General features: G+C 40.5%; 2 protein-coding genes across 6 annotated transcripts in view; both read right to left on the bottom strand.

Moving 5' to 3' along the window:
- Positions 1–710: 710 nt before the first annotated feature.
- LOC130918537 (small integral membrane protein 24-like) lies at positions 711–16,643 on the bottom strand. Of its 2 annotated transcripts, none has more exons than XM_057840305.1 (4): positions 16,191–16,643; positions 12,693–15,238; positions 3,764–3,887; positions 711–924 (listed from the first exon to the last, which is right to left on the bottom strand). In XM_057840305.1, exons 2-4 carry the CDS (start codon positions 12,757–12,759, stop codon positions 861–863), a joined length of 255 nt encoding a protein of 84 aa, XP_057696288.1. In that variant the 5' UTR covers positions 12,760–15,238; positions 16,191–16,643; the 3' UTR covers positions 711–860. The 2 variants fall into 2 exon arrangements, with proteins under 2 accessions (XP_057696288.1, XP_057696289.1); XM_057840306.1 differs by having other exon boundaries at positions 14,751–15,238.
- Positions 16,644–17,078: 435 nt separating this feature from the next.
- trappc8 (trafficking protein particle complex subunit 8) overlaps positions 17,079–24,486 on the bottom strand; it is a 35,491-nt gene continuing 28,083 nt past the window's right edge. For 3 of the 4 annotated variants that reach the window (XM_057842017.1, XM_057842018.1, XM_057842019.1), the window contains 7 exons: positions 23,004–23,072; positions 22,865–22,923; positions 21,444–21,644; positions 21,272–21,373; positions 20,075–20,214; positions 19,922–20,011; positions 17,080–17,489 (listed from right to left, as the gene is read on the bottom strand). In XM_057842017.1, coding sequence (XP_057698000.1) covers positions 17,252–17,489; positions 19,922–20,011; positions 20,075–20,214; positions 21,272–21,373; positions 21,444–21,644; positions 22,865–22,923; positions 23,004–23,072 — 899 coding nt within the window. In that variant the 3' untranslated portion in view covers positions 17,080–17,251. Of the gene's footprint in view, positions 17,490–19,921; positions 20,012–20,074; positions 20,215–21,271; positions 21,374–21,443; positions 21,645–22,864; positions 22,924–23,003; positions 23,073–24,486 lie in introns of all 4 variants that reach the window. The other variant, XM_057842016.1, reaches the window with a different exon arrangement.

Raw genomic sequence — 24,486 nt, 5'->3', positions numbered from 1 at the left:
CTATTTATTTTGAAGCTATTTTGGATCGTTCCCTGTGCATGGCTCACTTCCTGATTATTTCTGGGTCACTTACTATTGATTTTTGAGCACTTCCTGTACATTTCGAGCCATTCTGTGGTCACTTCCTGTTCATTTCGGGCCATTCCGGGTCACTTCCTGATCATTGCTCAGTTTTCGATGATTTCGGGGCATTTCTGGGTCATTTTTAATTGATTTGAGGTCACTTCCTGTATATGTTTTAGCATTTCCTGTTTATTTTTAAGCAATTCTGGGTCACTTCCTACCCAATGCTCACTTCCTGATAATTTCCAGGTCATTTCCTGTTGATTTTTGGTCACTTCCTGTACATTTTGGGCCATTCTGTAGTCACATCCTGTTCATTTGGGGCCATTCAGGGTCACTTCCTGTTCTTTGCTCACATCCTGATAATTTCCAGGTCACTTACTATTGATTTTGCGGCACTTCCTGGGGGCATTTAATGACTACTTTCTGTAAAATTTCAATAATTTCTGCTAATTTTTAAGGCAATTCCAGCTGGATCACTTCCTGATAATTTGAATGTTACTGTGCTGATTCTGTTTACACTGGCTTAAGTTTTTAGCACTACTTGATGCATTACACATTTGTTGCAGTCCATTTTAATGCCAAAATAATAAAATATAGCAGTCATTATTTTTCAGCAAATAATTCAAAATTTATTATATCATGAAATAAAATGGTCTATATCGTTATTGCAATTTTATTCCGCATTGTGAGGCACATCCTCAGTCGTTGCCGTCTCCGTTAGATGACATCATCGAAGAAGGACTGTGTCAATTCTACAAATACATGAATGTGACGCTTTGTTCTCCTTGACTCTATCAAAATCTTTCCACTTTCACATCTTCATCATCATCTTCCTCCACTTCCTCCTCCTCCTCCTCCCTGTAACGAGAGACAAAGTTTGGATACTGTATTTATGCCATGTCACATGATATTACATGTACAGCAGGGGGACTGAAATTTTGGCAACGCCTACCTGCCAAAATCTCACTCCCCCCATAAATTCTGATTGAAAAAGCTGACATACTTCCAAATTATTCTGATGGCATCTTTGGCTAACAGGAGTGTACCCGAAAAGGGGGCATTTCTGGGTCACTTCCTGTTAATATCAGGTCACTTCCTGTTGATTTTCGGGGTATTTTGGGGTCACTTCTGGTTGATATCCTATCACTTCCTGTTGATTTTGGTGAATTTTAGGGTCACTTCCAGTTGAGATAGATCACGTCCTCTTGGTACCAGGTCACCTCCTATAGATATCAGGTCACTTCCTGTTGATGTCAGGTCACTTCCTGTTGATTCGGGGGAATTTCAGGGTCACTTCCTGTTGATATCAGGTCACCTGTTAATTTGGGGGAAGTTATCAGACCACATCCTTTTGATAACAGGTCACTTCCTGTTGATTTAAGGGGATATCAGGGGTCACTTCCTGTATATTTGGGGGCATCTCGGGTCACTTCCTATTGATATGCCATCACTTCCTGTTGATATTAGGTAACTTCCTTTTGTTTTCGGGGCATTTCAGTGTCTTCCTGTTACTATCAGGTCACTTCCTGTTGAAATAGATTACTTAATGTTGATAACAGGTAACTTCCTGTTGATTTGGGGGCATCTTGGGGTCACTCTCCGATGATTTGGGGTCACTTCCTGTTGAAATAAATATTAGGTCACCTGTTAATTTAGGGGAAGTTATCAAACCACATCCTGTTGATAACAGGTCGCTTCCTATTGATTTGGGTGGGCATTTTGGGGCCACTTCCTGTGAATATAAGGTCACATCCTGTTATTTGGGCATGTCTGGGTCACTTCCTGTTGATTTAGGGGCAGTTTGGGTAACTTCCTATTGATACCAGGTCACTTCCTATTGATATCAGGTAACTTCCTGTTGTTTTGGATGGCTTTCAGGGTCACTTCCTGTTGAAATAGATCACTTCCTATTGATACCAGGACACTTCCTGTTGATAACAGGTCACTTCCTGTTGATTTGGGGGAAGTTATCAGACCACATTCTTTTGAAAACAGGTCACTTCCTGTTAATTTGAGGGCATTTCAGGGGTCATTTCTTGTTGATATAAGGTCACTTCCTGTTGATTAGGGGACCTTTTGTGGTCACTTCCTGTTGAAATAGATCACTTAATGTTGATACCAGGTCACTTCCTGTTGATTTGGGGGCATCTTGGGGTCACCTTCCGATGATTTGGGGTCACTTCCTGTAGATACTAGGTCACCTGTTAATTTAGGGGAAGTTATCAAACCACATTCTGTTGATAACAGGTCACTTCCTGTTGATTTGGGGGCATTTCGGGTTCACTTCCTGTTGATGAAAGGTCACTTCCTGTTGAGTTGGTGGCATCTCTGGGTCACTTCCTGTTGATATACGATCACTTCCTGTTGATTATCAGGTCACCTCCTGTTGTTTTTGGGGCATTTTAGGGTCACTTCCTGTAGAAATAGATAACTTCCTGTTGATACCAGATCACTTCCTATTGATATCAGGTAACTTCCTGTTGATTTAGGGGCATTTTGGGGGCTGTTGAAATACATCACTTCCTATTGATACTAGGAGACTTCCTGTTGATTCGGGGGAATTTCAGCATCACTTCCTTTTGATATCAGATCACTTTCTGTTTATTTGGTGGCATTTTGGGTCCACTTCCTGTTGAAATAGATCACTTCCTGTTGATACCAGGTCACTTCCTGTTGATATCAGGGCACTTCCTGTTGATTTGGGGGCATCTTGGGGATTACTTCCTATTGATTCAGGGTCACTTCCTTTTGAAATAGATCACTTCCTGTTGATACCAGGTCACTTCCTCTTGATATCAGGTAACTTCCTGTTGATTGAGGGCGTTTTGGGGTCACTTCCTGTAGAAATAGATCACTTCTTGTTGATACCAGGTCACTTCCTATTGATATCAGTTAACTTCCTGTTGATTTAGGGGCATTTTGGGGTCACTTGCTGTTAAAATAGATCACTTCCTATTGATACCAGGTCACTTCCTGTTGATAACTGGTCACTTCCTGTTGATTTGGGGGTATTTAAGCATCACTTCCTGTTGATATCAAGTCCCTTCCTGTTGATTTGTGGGCGTTTTGGGGTCACTTCACGTTGAAATAGATCACTTCCTTTCACATCAGGTCACTTCCTTTTGATTTGGGGTATTTTTTGGGTCACTGCGTTTTCATATCAGATCACTTCCTGTGATTTGGTGGCATCTTGGGGTCAATTTCTGTTGATATCAGGTCACTTCCTTTTGTTTTGGGGGAATTTCGGGGAAATTTCCTGTTACTATCAGTTCACTTCCTGTTGATTTGGGGACATTTCAGGGTCACTTCCTGATCATTCGGGGGTGTTTTGGGTCACTGCTTTATGATGTCAGGCCTATTCATGCTGATTTAAGGGCATTTTGGCATTTTCTATTGTTATTTTGGGGTCTTTCGGAGTCACTTCCTGTTGATATCAGGTCAAATTTCAATGGAATTGGCGTGGCAATGGCCTCAACATGCATGGGAATCAACAGCATCGATGTACATTGGCGTCAATGGAGTTGATGTATGTGGGTCTCATGTTAAAAAAGGAATTCAGTATTATAGATGGAAACTTTTGCATTTAATGCAAAGCTACCGTCATCTAAGTAAATCGATAATACTAATGACTGATTAATGACTAAGTGAAGATAACTTGCCATGACGTGTTTTATGGTTTGCGCGTGAATGAGCTGACCTTTGCTTCCCGCAGATTCGTTTGAGGATGACGAAGACAAAGACGACGAAGAGGAAGACCACCACGGCGGTCAGGCCCGTCAACCACGGTTGAAGCCTCGGCGACCCGGAGGCAGAGCCCGCCGCTGAGAGTGAAAAAATGGCAAAAAAAATAATTTAGCTTTTTTTTTTTTTTGGCTCCTTATGGGTTGACTATTATTTTGATGGCTAAATTTTAAATTTTTAAAAAAATATATACATCAAAAAGAATTTGGGGGTTGGGATATATGAAAATAATAATTTAAAAACAAAATACATTGAAAAATACAATTGCAAAATTCTAAAAAAAACAACCCCCAAAATTTTTTTCCCCACTAAAACAAGCAGTAGTGTGCTACTACAAGCTAAATTCAGCATTCTACTGGTCAACGCCTAACCTACAGGCAACAATAAGTCCACAAGTGTATGAAAGTACATTAAAATAATGATAATTAAAAATTAATACAGTACATTAAAATTTTCAACTCTAAATGGGAAAATCCTATATTTTTTTTTTCCAATCTATTGGCTTATGCCTAACCTATGGGCAACAATAAGTCCGCGAGTAGATGAAAATAATGATCATTAAAAATAAATACATTGAAAAATGCAACTCTGAATTGGAAAATCCTAACTTTCAATAAAACAAGCACTAGTGTGCTATTACAAGCTAAAGTCTGCTCTGTACTGGCTAATGAACTACCGGCAACAATAAGTCCGCAAATACATGAAAGTACATGAAAATACTGATATTAAAAAATTAAATACATTAAAAATACAAATATAAATTGGGAAATCTTACAAAAAAACAAAAAAAAATTTAGCAATAAAATAGACTAAAGGTTTCTCTCTCCTGGGTAAAGCCTAACTGGGCAACAATAAGTCCGCGAGTAAATGAAAATACTAATAATAGAAATATACACTGAAAAATACAACTACAATTGCAAAATTCTAAATTAAAAAATAAATTTTTCCAATAAAACAATCTGTAGTGTGCTATTACAAGCTAAAATTCACTACTCTCCTGGGTAGCGCCTAACCTACAGGCAACAATAAATCTGCAAGTGTATGAAAGTACATTAAAATAATGATCATTAAAGAAATAATACATTAAAATCTACAACAATAAATTGGAAAATACTAAATTTTAAAAATCTATTTTTTTCCCCCAATAAAACAGACTAAAGGCTGCCCCCTATTGGCTAACACCAAACCTACGGGCAACAATAAGTTCGCAAGTACACGACAATATTGATCATTAAAAATAAATACATTGAAAAATACAACTATATATTGGAAAATCATAAATTAAAAAATCATTCTTTCCAATAAATCAAGTACTCGTGTGCTATTATGAGCTAAAGTTTGCCCTCTACTGGCTAAAGCCTAAACTACAGGCAACAATAAGCCTGCAAGTACATGAAAATACTGAAACTTAAAAATAAATAGAGTGAAAAATACAAATTGGAAAATCCTGAATTTAAAAACAATCCAATTTTGCAATAAAATATACTAAAGATTTCCCTCTCCTGGCTAAAGCCTAACCTAAGGGCAACAATAAGCCCGCAAGTACATGAAAATACTAATAATAAAAGAAATACATTGAAAAATATAACTTTAAATTAGAAAATCCTCAAAGAATTATTTTTTCCAATAAAACATGCACTAGGGTGTTATTACAAGCTAAATAAAGCACTCTGCTGGCTAACACCTGAACTACAGGCAACAATAAGTCTACAAAGTATGAGAGTTCATGAAAATAATGATCATTAAAAAATAAATACAATTGTAAATCGAAAAAAAATCTAAATTAAAAAAAAATAAAACTTTTCAATAAAACAGACTAAATGCTGCCCTCTACTGGCTAACGCTTAACCCACGTACATGAAAGTACATAAATATACTGATAATTAAAAGAAAATACATTAAAAACGCGGCTATACTTGGAAAACTCTAAATTCAAAAAACACGTTTTCCAAAAAACAAGCACTAGTGTGCTATTACAAGCTGAATGCAGCACTCTACTGGCTAACGCCTAGCCTACGGGCAACAATAAGTCCGCAAGTACATGAAAATAATGATCAGTAAAACTCAAAACGTTGAAAAATCAAATATCAACTGGAAAATCCTAAATTAAAAAATCAATTCCTCAATAAAACAAGCACGAGGGTGCTATTACAAGCAAAATGCAGCTCTAATGGCTAACGCGTAACCTACGGGCAACAATAAGTCTGCAAGTACATGAAAATAATGATCAGTAAAACTCAAAATGCTAAAAAATCAACTATAAACCAGAAAATCCTAAATTAAAAAAAACAACAATTTCTCAATAAACAAGCACTAGGGTGCTATTACAAGCTAAATGCAGCACTCTACTGGCTAACACCTGAACTACAGGCAACAATAAGTCTACAAGTACATGAAAATAATTATAATTAAAAACATTGAAAAATCAACTATGAACTGGAAAATCCTAAATTGAAAAAATCAATTTCTCAATAAAACAAGCCCTAGGGTGCAATTACAAGCTAAATGCAGCACTCTTCTGGCTAACGCCTTAACTATGGGCAACAATAAGTCCGCAAGTACATGAAAATTATGTAATTAAAACTAAAAACGTTGAAAAATTAACTATAAACTGGAAAATCCTAAATTGAAAAATCAACTTCTCAATAAAATAAGCACTAGGGTGCTATTACAAGCAAAATGCAGCTCTACTGGCTAACGCCTAACCTACGGGCAACAATAAGTCCGCAAGTAAATGAAAATAATTATAATTAAAACTATCATGTTAGGAATCCTGCCTCCTGAGCCCTGCTCCTCCTTGTGTGTGTGTGTGTGTGTGTGTGTGTGTGGGTGCGTGTCTTGATTGCAGGTTTGGACAGATGGGTGAGCCTGGGACCAGGTGCAGGTGATCGTCGTTAACAGCCTACTTAAACCAGTGCCTGGCCTCACCTCATCGCCAGATCAACAACTCAGCTCAAAGAGTTGGTGACTCAAGCCTCAGTCAAAAGACCTGAAAAATACTATTAAGCTAATTTTTCTTTTATTCCCTAGATCCTGTGATACTTGCCTGCCTGAACACCTGCTTGCCTGTCTGCTCATCTATCGCAAAGACTCACCTGACTATTTCAACACCTTCTGCCAAACCTGCCAATAAAGTGTTGTCACTGCCAGTTTTGCCTGTCATCTCTGCGCTTGGGTCCCCTGCTCAATCAGAACCACAACAGCTTGATCTGGCCACATTATGGACCCAGCAGAGACCAGCCCCCTCCGCCGTCGAGTAGCTGCACAGGACGGCCTTCTGGAGCAGCACGGTGAAGCAATCACAGCCCTAATGAGTCAGGTGCGTGTATTTGCCGAAAGCCTTACTCGCCTCCAGACTGGGCTTTCCTCCCTCCTGGACTCTGAGCGCACACCGCCTGCTGCCGTGCCATATAACACAGTCCCTTATGCAGTCAGAGAGCCGTTTGTTCCCGCACCGGCTCCTTATCATGGTGACCTAGGAACATGCCGGGCCTTTCTGGTGCAATGCGCGCTCGTTTTCAAACAGCAGCCCCACATGTATGCTTCTGACGAGGCCAAAATAGCTTACCTTATAGGCTGCCTTCGGGGTTCAGCACTTGAATGGGCCACGGCAACGTGGGAGGGGTGCTCTCCTACCTGCTCCTCTTATGATGCCTTCACAGGGGAAATGAAAAAGATATTCGATCACCCAGTGCGTGGCAGGGAAGCAGCAAAGCGCCTCATGTCGCTCCGGCAAGGCTCTGACAGCGTGGCGGAGTTTGCCGTTCGCTTCAGGACGCTTGCCGCAGAGAGCCACTTCAACGATGAGGCCCTCCAAGAGGTCTTCCGGGGTGCTCTCAATGACTCAATCAAAGATGAGTTGGCCGCCCGCGACGAGCCCGCCAATCTTGACCAGCTTGTCAACCTGTCCATCCGGCTTGATTGTCGCCTCCGTGAGCGTCGCAGGGAGCGCTCGAGACGCCAGGGGCCACTGGCTTCGTCGGCCACCCTGCCACACGGCCTTCTATCCCCCTCGCTCCATAGGACTAACGACTCCCCATCTGCGTTGCCTCCTGGTGTGGGACCTGAGCCGATGCAGCTGGGACATGCCCGGCTCTCCAGTGAAGAGAGGGAGCGCCGCCGGAATGCCAATCTGTGCCTTTACTGCGGGGGAAAAAATCACTTTCTCGCCACCTGTCCACTGCGGTCGGGAAGGAGGGCCACTTCCCCTCCCAATAGGGACAGCCTGGTGAGTAGTGACCACACCACAACCACCGTTCGCTTAAAACTATCTGCTACGCTTAATTGGAGGGACCAGTCCATGCCGTTATTTGCTCTTGTTGATTCTGGTGCAGATGACAATCTAATTGACCGCTGCCTGGTGGACCAGATGGGAATTGCACTGCGACCTCTGGACACCCCCATCAAAGCTCGGGCCCTCAATGGTCATCTGTTGTATAGTGTTTGCCAAGTGACTGTCCCGTTATCCCTAGTACTCTCTGGCAACCACAGGGAGGTAACAAAATTTTATGTTTTTGAGAATTTGCAAGTGCCCTTAGTTCTTGGCCTTCCTTGGTTAAAGACCCACAACCCCAGTATTGACTGGAGAGAGGGCAGCATAACAGCCTGGAGTGACTTTTGTCTCAACAACTGCCTGGGTTCGGCTACCGGTGTCGCAGCCTCACCTCCAGCTCCCGAGAAAGTAGATCTGTCTCTTGTCCCAGTTTGTTATCATGATCTTGCTCCTGTTTTCAGTGAGAAACGTGCCAAGACGTTGCCTCCCCATAGACCCTACGACTGTGCCATTGACTTGAAGCCAGGTGCGCCTCTGCCAGTAGGTCGTTTGTTCAACATATCACGCCATGAACGGCAAGCTATGGAGGAATATATCACTGAATCTTTGGCTGCCGGCATCATCCGCCCCTCCTCTTCACCGGTGGGGGCTGGGTTTTTCTTTGTGGGCAAAAAGGACAAGACCCTGCGACCCTGTGTGGACTACAGAGGCCTCAACGCCATAACTGTCAAGAACAGGTACCCGCTACCCCTAATTGAGTCTGCTTTTACTCCCCTTCATGGTGCCACAATATTCACCAAGCTCGACCTCCGCCGAGCCTACCATCTCGTCCGCATTCGTGAGGGGGACGAATGGAAGACAGCCTTTAATACTCATCGTGGCCACTATGAGTACTTGGTGATGCCCTTTGGCTTAACTAACGCGCCTGCTGTCTTCCAGTGCCTGGTCAATGACGTCCTGCGGGACATGATAGGCAAATTTGTGTTCATTTACTTAGACGATATACTTGTGTTTTCAGAATCCCCAGCAGCTCACGTAAGCCACGTGCGACAGGTGCTCCAGCGACTTCTTGAGAATCAGCTGTATGTCAAACCAGAGAAATGTGAATTCCACGTCTCCCAGACCACTTTCCTCGGTTTCGTCGTCGCCGAGGGGAAGTTGAAGATGGACCCTGCCAAGGTGACAGCTGTAGTTGATTGGCCCAGGCCTGCCACGCGGAAAGGGCTGCAGCGCTTCTTGGGCTTCGCAAATTACTACAGGCGATTCATCAGAGACTACAGCCGGGTGGCCGCCCCCCTCACAGGCCTGACCTCGCCATCTACCCCATTCAAGTGGTCTGGTGCAGCTGAGGCGGCATTCAGTTACCTCAAAAAGCGATTCAGTTCCGCGCCAATCCTGTGTCATCCCGACCCATCTCGCCAGTTCATTGTTGAGGTGGACGCCTCAGACCTGGGAGTGGGCGCAGTGCTTTCACAGCGCTCACGGGACGACAAGGTACACCCCTGTGCTTTCTTCTCCCGAAAGCTTACTGCAGCAGAGCGCAACTACAGTATCGGCGACAAGGAGCTCCTGGCAGTGAAACTGGCCCTGGACGAATGGCGCCACCACCTGGAAGGGGCTGAGCACCCTTTTATCGTATGGACTGACCATTGAAACCTTGAATACATCCGGTCAGCAAAGAGGTTGAACTCCAGGCAAGCCAGGTGGGCTCTTTTCTTTGACAGATTCTCCTTCACCTTGTCCTATCGTCCAGGGTCGCAGAACGTCAAGCCTGATGCCCTGTCCCGCCAGTTTTCGCCCGACTGCAACATACCTGACCCGAAACCCATTCTGCCCTCTACCTGTTTTGTCGCTTCGCTCAATTGGGAAATAGAATCCGTGGTGAAGCGGGCCCAAGCAAAACAGGCAGACCCCGGAGGTGGCCCCAGGAACCGTTTGTTTGTGCCCGACTTGGTCCGAGCCCAGGTGCTAAAATGGGGGCACTCCACACCCCTGACATGTCACCCTGGCATGCGCAGAACCCTAGCCTTTATTAAGCGGCGGTTTTGGTGGCCCTCCATGGAAGGAGACACAAGAGCCTTCGTGGCGGCCTGCACAGTTTGCGCACGAAATAAAACCTCCTCCAAGCCAAGTTCCGGCCTTCTCCAGCCACTCCCTGTTCCTGGACGCCCATGGTCGCACATAGCCCTGGACTTTGTCACTGGTCTCCCGCCTTCCAAGGGCAACACAGTCGTGCTCACTGTCATTGACCGGTTCTCAAAGACTGCTCATTTCATAGCGCTACCCAAGCTTCCATCAGCTAAAGAAACAGCAGATCTGTTGGTACACCATGTCATCCGTCTACATGGAATCCCTGTCGACATCGTTTCTGACCGTGGCCCCCAGTTCATCTCCCAGGTTTGGAAGGCTTTCTGTACGGCCCTGGGCATCAAAGTTAGTCTGTCCTCCGGATACCATCCACAGACTAACGGGCAAGCAGAGAGAGCCAACCAACAACTGGAGTCTGCCCTGCGCTGTATGTCCAGCTCACACCCATCTTCCTGGTGTTCACATCTCGCCTGGGTCGAGTATGCGCATAACACATTACCGAGCGCTTCCTCAGGTATGTCCCCCTTCCAATGCTCCGTGGGATACCAACCCCCCTTGTTTCCATCGCAGGAAAGTGAATGCACTGTTCCATCGGTGCAAACCCACATGCGCAAGTGTGCCAGGGTCTGGAAGACTGCTCGCGATGCCCTGCTCCGTGCGGCCTCAACTTCCAAAACGCAAGCTGATCGCCGACGCATACCAGCGCCATCTTACACCGTCGGGCAGAGGGTCTGGCTCAGCACCCGTAACCTCCCACTCAAAGTAGAGTCCAAAAAACTATCACCACGATTCGTGGGCCCCTACGAGGTCGCGGCAGTGATAAACCCATGCGCTGTTCGCCTCAAGCTCCCTGCATCCCTCAGAGTCCACCCCACATTCCATGTGTCTCAGGTAAAGCCAGTCCGTTGTCCGCTCCAGTGCCGGCCTCGGCTCATCGATGGGCATCCTGCCTTCTCCGTCCGGAAGCTGCTGGACGTACGTCGGCGGGGTCGGGGTCTCCAGTATTTAGTGGACTGGGAGGGATACGGGCCTGAGGAGCGCAGCTGGGTCCCTGCCCGCCATGTGCTATGCCGGTCGCTTATCCGTGACTTTCATCGTCAGCACCCTGGTCGCCTCTCTCGTGCGCCGGGTGGCGCCCGTAGGAGGGGGGGTACTGTTAGGAATCCTGCCTCCTGAGCCCTGCTCCTCCTTGTGTGTGTGTGTGTGTGTGTGTGTGTGTGGGTGCGTGTCTTGATTGCAGGTTTGGACAGATGGGTGAGCCTGGGACCAGGTGCAGGTGATCGTCGTTAACAGCCTACTTAAACCAGTGCCTGGCCTCACCTCATCGCCAGATCAACAACTCAGCTCAAAGAGTTGGTGACTCAAGCCTCAGTCAAAAGACCTGAAAAATACTATTAAGCTAATTTTTCTTTTATTCCCTAGATCCTGTGATACTTGCCTGCCTGAACACCTGCTTGCCCGTCTGCTCATCTATCGCAAAGACTCACCTGACTATTTCAACACCTTCTGCCAAACCTGCCAATAAAGTGTTGTCACTGCCAGTTTTGCCTGTCATCTCTGCGCTTGGGTCCCCTGCTCAATCAGAACCACAACATATCAACATCGAAAAATCAACTATGAACTGGAAAATCCTAAATTAAAAAATGAATTTCCCAATAAAACAAGCACTAGGGCGCTATTACAAGCTAAATGCAGCACTCTACTGGCTAAAGCCTGAACGATGGGCAACGATAAATCCGCAAGTACCTGAAAATAATAACCATTAAAACTCAAAACGTTAAAAAATCAACTACCAACTGGAAAATCCTAAATTAAAACATCAATTTCTCAATAAAACAAGCACTAAGGTGCTATTAAAAACTAAAGGCAGCACTCTACTGGCTAACGCCTGAACTATAGGCAACAATAAGTCCGCAAGTACATGAAAATAATGATCATTAGAACTAAAAATGTTGAAAAATCAACTATAAACCGGAAAATGCTAATTTAAAAAAACAATTTCTCAACAAAACAAGCACTAGGTTGCTTTTACAAGCTAAATGATGCACTCTACTGGCAAACACATGAACTACGGGAAACAATAAGTCCACAAGTAAATGAGAATAACGATTATTAAAAATTAATAAATACATTGAAAACTACAACCATAAGGTGGAAAATCCTTTCAATTTGTCAAGACAGACTAAAGGCTGACCTCTATTGGCCAACGCCAAACCCACAGGCAACAATAAGTCTGCAATTAATCAATCAGCCCTGATACAAAAAAAATCAATTCTGCCATGAATTTCAATGAGTCAATAAATCTACTTATCGATGAATATAATTAAACTCTTTTGTAATTTGACACCATTGGAAAAAAAACAGATTAACTTGAATCTAATCAATGAAATGAGAGGTAAAGATGAACTCATTGGTTGCCATTGACGGCGATAGACGCCAATGAGGTCAAATAAATTGATATCCTCTGACAAGGTTTGATGTTTGAGCTCCTTTCTGAAATCAAAATGTGACAAAAGATACTTACCTTGACGAGTTGAGACGCCGGCGACGACCAGCGGCACCCACGCTAGCGCAAAAGCCCACGAGAACATGCTCCTACCAAGCGCCGGTCCAAACTAATCCGTCAGCGGACGGTCGCGCCCGTTCCTTCTCGGTTGACGTCCCTTTTTACTGCCTGGATCAAAGTTCACAAAATGATTATAATCGTCACGTGTCGAAACCTGATGATGGCCTTTCCCAAGAAGAAAAGAGAGAGGGTGAAAAAGAAGACGTACAAACAACAACTAAAAATTAGGGGTGTCAAACGATGAAAATTTTTAACCGAGTTAAATTACATCTTAAAGATTAATTAATCGTAATTGATCGCAATTCAAACCATCTATAAAATATGCCATATTTTTCAGTAAAATTATTGTTGGAATGGAAAGATAAGACACAAGATGGATATATGCATTCAACATACGGTATTTAAGTACTGTATTTGTTTATTATAACAACAAATCATCAAGATGGCATTACCATTATTAACATTCTGTTAAAGCCATCCATGGATAGAAAGACTTGTAGTTCTTAAAAGATAAATGTTAGTACAAGTTATAGAAATTCTATATTAAAACCCCTCTTAATGTTTTCGTTTTAATAAAATTTGTAAAATTTTCAATCAAAAAATAAACCAGTAGCCCGCCATTGTTGATGTGCATAATTACACAATGCTCATGGGTGCTGAAGCCTATAAAATCAGTCGCACCCAAGCGCCAGCAGAGGGCAAAAAAACTCAGAAAAACACAACAAGTACACATTTCACTCTGCTGTCATTTTAATCTGTTGAGCGGGGCATTTGTGCGTTATTTGCGTCAAATATTTTAACGTGATTAATTTAAAAAATTAACTACCGCCCGTTAACGCGATAATTTTGACAGCCCTATAAAAAATACATTGAACGCCAACACTAACTATGAATATGTAAGTGTTATCGTTAGCAATTGTGTTTCTGGTTGACACCACTTGGGGCGCCTGATTACCAAGGAAAAGAAAGCTTAAAATATACAGTATATGTACATAAAAAGTTTGTTAATTATACTTTGGGGGGAAAAAGTGAAAAAAAAAAGTCTCTTTCCAATGCTAAATCTGAATAAACATATAGAACACACAGAAAAAAAGGAAAAAAATAAAATTGCGGGGGCGCTAATTCGCAGTTTTTCACTAATCACCGCAGGCTCTGGTCCCCATATAAAGAGAGTCGCGACACTCTTTGCTCTCGCCCCGGGTGGTCACGTGGTTCATGTAGGGCGTGAATAGTTCCAAACACAAGCAGCGCTGTCGTGGTTTGCAATGGAACTGACAGCGGTAATTGCGACATTTATGGAAAAATGGATCAAATCACGTATCTAAGTACTTGTTTGATTATGTCATTGCATTTATGACACATATCTAAGGGCTAGTTTTGCATTTGGAGTGGTCAAGCGACAATTGAGAACTATGTAAACTAACACAGAAGGGAACTTTCTCATGTTGTGGAGTGAACGTGTCACGTTAATGTTAGCATGAGCACGGGAAATCGACTTTTACGTTGAAATACAAGATGACTGAGGTTTTTCATTTTTCACAACTAAAATACTGTTTTTCCAGAAAATGTCTAAATTTCCTTGATTCACCTACCTATAGTAATATATTAAAGATGACCCCATGTATAATATATTTTGTTCCCTAGTTCTAAGTGGTAGTTCCAAGTTTGTTTTCTCGCATTGACATATAAAAACATTTGTTTCCCAAAAAGTTTGGGTTTGTGGTCACGGCTTTTAAATTCTATTTTCCACTTTTCTTTCCTGTTGCACTTTCTAATGCTTACATATATGTGTGTGTACATTTTCCATTTTATAGACTTAGTTTGACCTGAAACACAAACAAATGACATTTAACTTAATTTTGAATATAGCCTCTAATTTTAGCAAAACCAAATCTGTACCTCTTTAGAGGCATTTTTCATTTTGGAGCCAAGCAACACAAAATGATTACAAGACAGGAAAAACATTTTAGGATTTTCCTCAACATGGTGTAATGTATAACAATAACAACTTATTACCTTTGATAAAGAAAATCACAATATTGGTGAAATTGGTGTCATGGTTCATTGTTTCCACCTAACATTTTATAGATCAGTGGCCTGTGATGGTTTGTGTGCAGCATGGTTTCCCCAAGGACCAAGCGCAGCAGAAAAAAATGGATGGCAATGGTCAGTCGTCAAAACATGAAAAATGTTTGTTGCCATTTAAAAAATGGGCTTAGTGCGCACAGCCAGCAGTCACCATCAGCAGGCACCACCAGCAGCATGATGTCCATCCGTCCATCATCTTCCACTTGCTCTGGGGTCCGGTCGCGGGGGCAGAAGCTTTAACGGGGAAGCCCAGACTTCCCTCTCCCCAGCCACTTCACCCAGCTCCTCCGGCGAGGTCCCAAGGCGTTCCCAGGCCAGCCGAGACACAGTCTCTCCAGCGTGTCCTGGGTCGTGACTATAGGTTAGGGTAGGAACGTAGACCGACAGCAGCATGATGTGGATCATGAAAAAGTAACCTAAAATAATAATATACTTTAGTTTTTTTAAAAATTATAAATGTGTCTATTATTTGTTGACATCACTTTTCAATCTATACACATCTCTAAAATATAATAATGTCAAACATTTTGGTGTAAAGAATACAGGTTGTCATGCATTGACTTGGTACTCTTTCATGAGGGGGATACCTTACTTCAAAGCTTACAAAATGGAGCTAATAAGCCGGTCGTCGACCAATACTCACAAATACAGATGAGTGCGTACGTCACAAAGGGCCTCTGAAAGAGTTAACAACTTAAAAGAGGTAGGGACAATGAATTTACCCCTGACGATACATTCCTAGTTAGCAGACTCAGCTTAAAAAGTAGCAGAACATCGCTCGTCAACCAAGATAAAATATATGTATAATTACACTACGCATCTACAAATAAAGCTCAACCAATACATCATAAAGCGCCTCTGATAGGACTGTTGAAAATTCAAAAGGCACCATTGCAGAAGCTATGAGGGGAAACGTTTTCATTTGCCTAAATGCTTAAGTTATTGACTGCAATTGTATTTTTTTTTTCTTGAAAAACACATTTTATTTATTCTGTTTCTGTGCGGTATTAATAGTCTTTTACTTAAGAGGCATGGTCTATTGTTTTTAGTTGTGATTTCTTAGTGCGTTTAAATGGGTGTACTTGGTATATTAATATATATCGTATTTTCACTGTGTTATTGTAAATTGGTTTTAAAAAAATGGGGGGGGGGGGGGGGGCGCAATAATATCACATATCGCAATAATTTATTAGATAAATTATCGCACACTAAAATTTGTTATCGCGACAGGCCTACTAACAAGACAACTAGCTCTAGCAGTAACAAATATTTTGTTCCACAAAAACACTGGTGCTATCAATCTGATCTATAAAAAAAAAAAAAAAAAAAAAGAAAATTCAAAAGGGATCGTTTTTTTCACCAACTTACCACCGAATATACTTTACAGCCAGCCATTCGTATGAATGCGGTCCGCTCTCGTCGAAGCCATGTTTGGAACTACACGAGGCTCCGTAACCCGGAAGTACCCGGAAGTAAAATCGTACAATGGATCTCTATGGGAGTGTCGTAACCCTCTTTCTAAGGCCCTGGTCCCCATTAACCGCGAAAAACGAGGGATCACTGTATACCAATCAGGGGTAACCAAGTCTTTTTCCCCCCGCTAGAGGGCACTCTTTGAACTGGTGAGGTTTCATAGTGTTTTGGTCTGAATTTGATGATTTTCGTGTTATCTTTTTAGTCTAATATGGTCATGTAGTAGGTTATAGTACAGTACAATAATAATAGTTCATATAGATGTTGAGCTGAGAAAAAAAAATGCAATTATTAAAAAAAAAAAAAAAGACTAAGCAATTACTCAAAATGTTACTTTTTTTTTTACTTGTATTTCAGTAAATTTTTGGATGGCTATTTTACTTGAGTCATATTATTCTGAAGTAACGCTTCCCAATTTTTTAGCTACTCTACCCTCCTCTGTTTGTAATGCTAATGTTTACCAGATTGTTTCTGTACAATCTGGTAAACATTAGCATGAAATTAATTTTTTCTCTCGATGTCCCTTTAGTTTAGGGGCTCCGTAAAAGTGAAGACTTTGATTGATTTGATCAATTTGGCCCAAAACCAAACCATTACTACAAAGAAGAAAAAAGAAGCGGGGAAAAACACCCCACTCCAAAAATAAAATTTTAAAAATTAACTTTTTAAATCATAGGAAAAAAAATTGAGTGCAATGAAAAAAAAATTTGAAATTGAGTGGTTCAGAAAATATATGAAGGGATGAAATTTGCCTTTGTCTCATTTTCACATACAAGAGTGCACAACAACCTGTTTAGCGGAGAATGATTAGTCATTTATTTTCTATGTACATGATATGTGTTATAAATATAGTACACCATAAACACGAGAGGTGACGTCACGCCGTCGAGCACTTTAAAAACCCCAGCGAATCGGGTCCCCGGGCTTAGAACGGAAGACCGGCCCGACGTTATTCTTCATTGGTTGGCGTCGGCGATGACCACCAGCGCCGGCCCGCCGTTGCGCTGGGCGACTTGGTCGTATTGCGCCGCGGGCGAGGCGGGCGCGGCGCGCACCGCCGGCGTGTTGATGTTGTAGACGCCAGGCCGGAGGAAGCAGGCTCGCAGCTGCAGACGATGGGTCCCGCGGGGACCCAGAGTTAGCTTGTAGCGGGTCTGGCCCACCCACGTGAAGGAACACTCGCTCCACTCCGAACTAGCCACAGAAAAAATAAAAATAAAATGGAATCATAGGATTTTTACTGTTCTTTCAATAATAAAAAATGTTTTTAAATATAGATAAAATGACTTTTTTTTCTAAATGACAAAGTGCTTTTGAAACGCTTTCATGTAGTCCATGAATTATGATTTGTTTTGATGACATTTATATAGGACTAAATAGCTTTCCACTGTAGTTAACAGTCCCTGAAAGGGTTAATTATGTTTTTAAGTTTATATTGAGGTTTTATTTCCGTATTGTTTAAAAAGAAACATTTTTTAAAAAGTTAAATTAAAAAAATGCATACACTACATATATATATATATATATATATTAGGGCTGTCAAAATTATCGCGTTAACGGGCGGTAATTAATTTTTTAAATTAATCACGTTAAAATATTTGACGCAATTAACGCACATGTCCCGCTCAGAAAGTATTCTGCCTTTTGGTAAGTTTTACAGCAAGGCTTTTTATGCTGTCCAACAGCGAACTCTTGTGGTCGCTTTGCGACATGGTTTATTGTTTTCTTACCAGTTCAATATGGCTGCACGACGTCTCGGGCTGATAATGTTGTGCTTATATGATCCTTGGACAAGATTTGTCCGTAAGTGTGGTTGTTGTAAAGAATGTACATATTATGTTAGTAAGCGAAATGTTCTATTTTTTGTATGAGACGCTTTTTGTTTATGTTTAGTGAACCTGTATAGCGTGCTAAGCTAACGTTGTTGCTAATGCAATGCTTGTGCACTTTTTTTTTTGTTTTACGACGGTCTAAAGAGGACAATGGTTTGAGGCCATTTTATTAATAAATCAGATGAAAAAGGAAGAAGAATTATTAAGGCGTCGTTCACTAGCTGTCTAGCTTTGAAAAAAATGTAGACGCTTCGGAGTGAGGACAGCATAGACAGATTTAAATGACAGTAGAGTGAAATGCCCACTACAGTCCTTATGTACCGTATGTTGAATGTATATATCCATCTTGTGTCCTATCTTTCCATTCCAACAATTTATTTTACAGAATATATATATATATAAAATTTACAGAAAAATATGGCATATTTTATAGATGGTTTGAATTGCAATTAATTACGATTAATTAATTTTTAAGCTGTAATTAACTCGATTAAAAATTTTAATCGTTTGACAGCCCTAATATATATATATATATATATACACACACATACATATAAAAGTATAAGTTATATATAATATATATATATATAATATATATAATAAATAAAATATAAAAAAAATTATTAATGTTTTTTTCCCCACTTTGTCTTATCAACATTTTTTTTAATAATGAAAGTTTATTACGACGTCTTTCTTTTTTATTAAAAAATTATATATATATATATATATATATATATATGATCTAAAAAAAACATGTTATGAAAAATTTTAAGCCATCTTGAAGCTATTTTGTAATTATTACAAATATGAAAAAAAATTCAATGTTTTTATTTTCTTAGTTTTTTATGAACACTAAGAAAAATTAAAAAGAATATTATGGCCTATTTATTATATACTGTATATATATATATATATATATATATATATATATATATATATATATATATATATGAAGTAAAAAAGTTATGAAACATGAGTTACAGCTATCTTTAAAATACTTTTAATATTTAAAAAAAAAAAAAATATATATATATATATATATATTTTTTAAAAATAAAAAATATTATGGCTTCAAATTTTTTATTATAAAAGTTATATATATAATATATATATGAAGTAAAAAAAAAAAGCTACAGCTATCTTTAAAATACTAATAAATATTAGAAATTTGTAAAAAAAAAAAAAAAGATGTTTTTTTCACTTTAAGAAAATTTTTTTAAAAATCAGAATTAAAAAATGATAAATATTTCCGGCCTATCGTTTTTATTAAATATGTGTGTGTGTGTATACATACATATATATTGATACATATACAGTGAGGAGAACAAGTATTTGATACACTGCCAATGGGTTTTCCCATTGGCAGTGTATAAAATACTTGTTCTCCCCACTGTATATATGACCTCAAAAAAACTAGTTATCATAAACCTTTCAATTAATAAACATTAAAAATATAAACAAAGAATATTTACTTTTTTTTATGGTGATTAAAATGATTAATATTTACTGTTGTTTGTCTTTGTTATTTTTGTTTCAAATCAAAGTCAATGCATTGACAAGAAAATTAACTCACAACTAGCTTATTTCTCAATTTTATTGACGTCAAAGCATCTGCTTTTTACTCTTTGACGGGCATAGACGTCCAATCTACTTGAAGTGGGAGGGCTGCCACCCTCCTACTTCAAACGGATTAAACGTCTACTAGAGTTAAACACATTTGCAAAAGGGTGATTGATTTGTCAGCACATGATTGGACATCTATCAACGTCAATGGCGCTGAAAGAGTTTGCTCACCTGATAGTTTTGTGCCTGAGGTCTACGGTGACATCCACGTCCGTCCAGCAGCAGTTGGACAAAACCAAGCAAACGGGAACCACGCAAACGCTACAAAATAATGAACAGTTTATAACCATGTTTTCTTTTGGCGTGAGTGTGTGTCGTCGCCACCTGTTGGCAGCAAAGTCGTGCGCGTGTGTCTCCGAATACTGTAGGTTGCTCTTGACCAGTTGCGCGAGTTGCGCCGACGGCAGCGTGGCGGGAGGCGGCGGCTCCGACTTGAACTTGAGCAGGACCATCTCCTGAGATTCCTGAAGAGGGCGACAAATTCCCGCGCGTCAGTGCTCGAAACGTTCAACACGTTCGGTCGCCGTTGACGGCAACGGATGGACGTCCGAGGCGGCGAGTGAACGTTCGACAAAATTGGTCGTGGAAAAACTCATTGGAATTTGCTGTTAAAGTTTTGGAGGGTTAGAGTTTATTCATGCATACAATCATATTTCAATTGTTTGAAATCATCAATTTTGGACTCGAGTTAAAATTTATTAAATATTAAAATTAGAAAATCTGAAACGGAACTAATTCCCCTCCCAAAAATAAAATATAGAAATGTAATTAAAAATAAAAATTTAATTAAAAAAAAATTTAAAAAATCATTAAAATAGGTGTAAATGTTACATCCTAAATTTCAAAAAATGGATGAATTAAAATAGAAAAAAAAGAAAAAAAACATTTTATAATCAAAAAAGATGAAAAAAAAAACTGTCTAAAATTCAGAAAAACTAAAAATTTAGATTTTAAAACAGTAAAAAGAAAATTAGAAAATTAAAAAAACATTTGATAATCAAAATAAAAAAGATGAAAAACAAAACGGTCTAAAAATTGGAAAAACTCAAAATAATTTAGATTTTAAAACGGTAGAAAATATAGAAAATAAATTTAAAAACAGCATTTAAAATTTGTAATCAAAATTTTAAAAAAAGGGGAAAATGTAGAAATGAAATATGAAAAAATATAAAAACTACAAAGTGAAAAAATAGAAAATTGAGTGTAGTTAATGGAAAAGTTGAAATTGGTTAAAATTGGTGTAAATGTTAAATCCTATATCTTAAAAAAATGTATAAATAAAAATAGAAAATATAATTAAAAATGGTCAAAAATGAGGAAAAAATCTAAACATAAAACTTTTAAATAATTCAAAGGTTTAGAAAATGAATTTTAAAAATAAAGCATTTAAAATTTTTCTTCGTCGAACGCCTACTAGTGATAAACTCATTTCAATTCACAGTGAACGTTTGAGGTGAGCGTTGACAATAAAACCCTGAAAAAAAAAAAAAAACCAAAAAAAGAACGCGAGAACGACATCACCTGTTTGGGCGTCAAGGAAGTGGCCTCCTTGCCAAAGGCCTGCAACGCCACGTGGAGTTGACCTTCCAGAATCAGTTGTTTGTTGTCCTCCACCACAAATGCCTGGCACGCAAAAATACACGCCATTTTAAACGCACACGTGCACGTAGACACCCGATGAGAGGGAGCTAACCTTCCAGATGACGATGATGTCTAAGTCCAGCTGGTTGCACTTGCCCACCACGCGTTGCAGCTCTTCCCTGGCGTCCTCGTCAGGGTTCCCGCTACCCGACGGCGTCCTGGACCCGGACCGGCTGGCGTCCGCTCGCCGGGACTCGGACGTGCGGCGGCACCGGAAGAAGAAGTCGCCACACGGCGTGGCCGAACTGACTATCTGAAACAGGAAGCAATGCTATCAGTCAGTTTTTGTCAAATTATAAAATTCACACATATAAATGTCTACAAAATCAAGGTGTACAAATTCAGAAGTGCCCAAAACAAACAGGAAATGACCTGAATCTTGAGTAAATGAACCAAAATGTACACATAAGTGACTTGGGAAAGCCCCAAAAACTGTCAAAAAATCAACTAAGTGACTAAGACGTGCCCAAAACAAACAGGAGGTGACCTGAACCGAGAGTAAGTGAACGAAAATGTACATTGAAGTGACTCAGGAATGCCCCAAAATTCTCAAAACGTGACATGAAATCAACAAAGTGACCCAGAACTGCCCAAAAAAACAGGAAGTGACCCAAAATCAAGAGTAAGTGACCCAAAATGTACACTGAAGTGACCTCAATCCTCAAAACGTGACATGAAATCAACAAAGTCACCAGAAGTTACTAAAACAAACAAAGTGAACATAAATCATTACGAATTAACCCCAAATATACACTGAAGTGACTTGGGAATGCCCCATAACCCTCAGAAAGTGTTACGAAATCAACAAACTGACCCGGAAATTCCGAAACAAATAGGAAGTGGACTGAAATCATTACAAATTAACCCAAAATATTCACTGAAGTGACTTGGGAATGCACCAAAATCCTCAGAAAGTACACAAAATCAACAAAGTGACCCAGAAATTACTAATAGGAAGTTAACCGAAATAATGACAAATTAACCGAAAACATACACTGAAGTGACTCGGGAATGCCCCAAAATCCTCAAAAAAAGAAACCAAATTGACAAAGGGACCTGAAAGTTACTAAAACAAATAGGAAGTGAACCAAAATTATTACGAATTAAGCCAAAATATACAATGAAGTGGTTCGGGGATGCCCGAAAAATCATCAGAAAATGAACTGAACTCAATAGAAAGTGATCCAAAAGTGCCCAAAACAAGCATGAAGTAAACCAAAGTCATTGGATGGTGATCCAAAATGCACATCGAAGTGACTCAGGAATGCCCAAAAATCGGAAAGTGGACCAAATTCAATACAAAGACTGGGAAACCTGGATGGACATCTTTCAGTGTCATTTTCCGCTCCATTTAGACTGGGAGGGGCGAATGGATGAACATTCATTAGCCCCGCCCAGGCCAAATGAATTGGACTTCTAGCATCGTCAATGATAGCCAATGATTAATCACGTGCGCCCTAAAGTTTCGCATACCAGCTCATTGCCCATGCTGACATCGGAGAAGGTGAAGACGTTGGCGTCATCTGAAGCATCTGCAATTACAAAACAAAGAAGGGTCAGCGACATCGGTGCGCTGTTGACGACGTCCGTCTACGGCAAGCTGGTAGCGCACCTTGCGGAGGTTTGCACGGTGTGGCCCGGAAGCAAAGCTTGGCTCGTTCTCTGCTGCTCACTTTGCAATCTGGAGGGAAAAAATGCAAACCGCTCAAAACCTCTTACAGTGCCATTGACAATGATAGATGTCCAATAATGTGGCTCTTAAAGTATTTCAATTTAAAAAACTTCAATTTAGTGATTTACACCAAGGTGATATGGGAATGCCCGAAAATCATCAGAAACTCAACAAAACTCAAAAGAAACTGACCCATAAGTGTCTACAACAAGCAGGAAGTGAACCGAAATCATTGAGAAGTGTCCTAAGATATACGGTGAAGTGACTCAGGAATGCCCACAAATCATCAGAAAGTCCCAAAATTAACACGGACTCGTAGGTATCCCAAAATCAACTGGAAGGCACCCGAAATCAACAAGAAAAAAATCCCGTGAACGCCTCAAATAAACAGGAAGTGACCCAAAATGTATAGGAAGTGACCTGGGAATGCCCAATAATAAACATGAAGTAACCCAATATCAACAGGTAGTGACCCATAGGTCTCCCAAAACAAACTGGAAGTGGCCCAAAATGTATAGGGAGTCACCCGGGAAAGCCCCAAAATAATCAGAAAGTGATCCAAAATCAACACGTAGTGACCTAAATGAACTGAAAGTGACCCAAAATCAACAGAAAGCGATCAATAAAAGCCCCAAATCAACACGAAGTGACGCAGGAATGCCCAAAAATCAACAGGTAGTGACCCCTAAGTGACCCAAAATGACCTGGAAAAGACCTGAATAAGGCTGCAATCAACAGAAGGTGACCAATTAAAGCCCCAAATCAACACAAAGTGACCCGGGAATGCCCAAAAATCGTCACAAACTAAATGGTGTTATACTTATAAGTGAGCCCAAGTCAACAGAAACAAACTCATAATAGCTGCGAAACCAAGTGGAAGTGACCTGAAAAAGCCTGAAATTAACAGGAAGTGACCCATGAAAGGCCCAAATCAACACCAAGTGACCCGGAAATGCCCAAAATTATCTGAAAGTGAGCCCAAATCAAGAGGAACAGAACCAAAAGTGCCACAAAATGAACTGGAACCTACCTGAAATCAACAGGAAGTGACCCATAAAAAGCCCAAATCAACACGAAGTGACCCGGGAATGTCCAAAATTATCAGAAAGTGAGCCCAAATCAAGAGGAACAGACCCATAAGTGCCACAAAATGAACTGGAACCTACCTGAAATCAATAGGAAGTGACCCATTAAAGTCCCAAATCAACACGAAGTGACCCGGGAATGCCCAAAAATCATCACAAAGTGAGCCCAGGTCAACAGAAACAAACTCATAATAGCTGCGAAACGAACTGGAAGTGACCTGAAAAAGGCTGAAATCAACAGGAAGTGACCCATAACAGGCCCAAATCGACAAGAAGTGACCCGGGAATGTCCAAAAAATCATCAGAAAGTGAGCCCAAATCGACAAGAACAGACCCAT

The sequence above is a fragment of the Corythoichthys intestinalis genome, chromosome 7 (assembly GCF_030265065.1).
Source record: "Corythoichthys intestinalis isolate RoL2023-P3 chromosome 7, ASM3026506v1, whole genome shotgun sequence".
NCBI classification, from domain to species: domain Eukaryota; kingdom Metazoa; phylum Chordata; class Actinopteri; order Syngnathiformes; family Syngnathidae; genus Corythoichthys; species Corythoichthys intestinalis.
The sequence above is the reverse complement of the archived record's forward strand: the minus strand, read 5'-3'. Positions and strand labels throughout refer to the sequence as shown.

Coding starts and splice junctions, on each gene's coding strand:
- LOC130918537 (XM_057840305.1), bottom strand. CDS start 12,759: ATGTTCTCGTGGGCTTTTGCGCTAGCGTGGGTGCCGCTGGTCGTCGCC. Junction 3,888..12,692: donor CGGCGTCTCAACTCGTCAAG/GTAAGTATCTTT, acceptor TTTCACTCTCAG/CGGCGGGCTCTGCCTCCGGG. Junction 925..3,763: donor CGAATCTGCGGGAAGCAAAG/GTCAGCTCATTC, acceptor CTCTCGTTACAG/GGAGGAGGAGGAGGAGGAAG.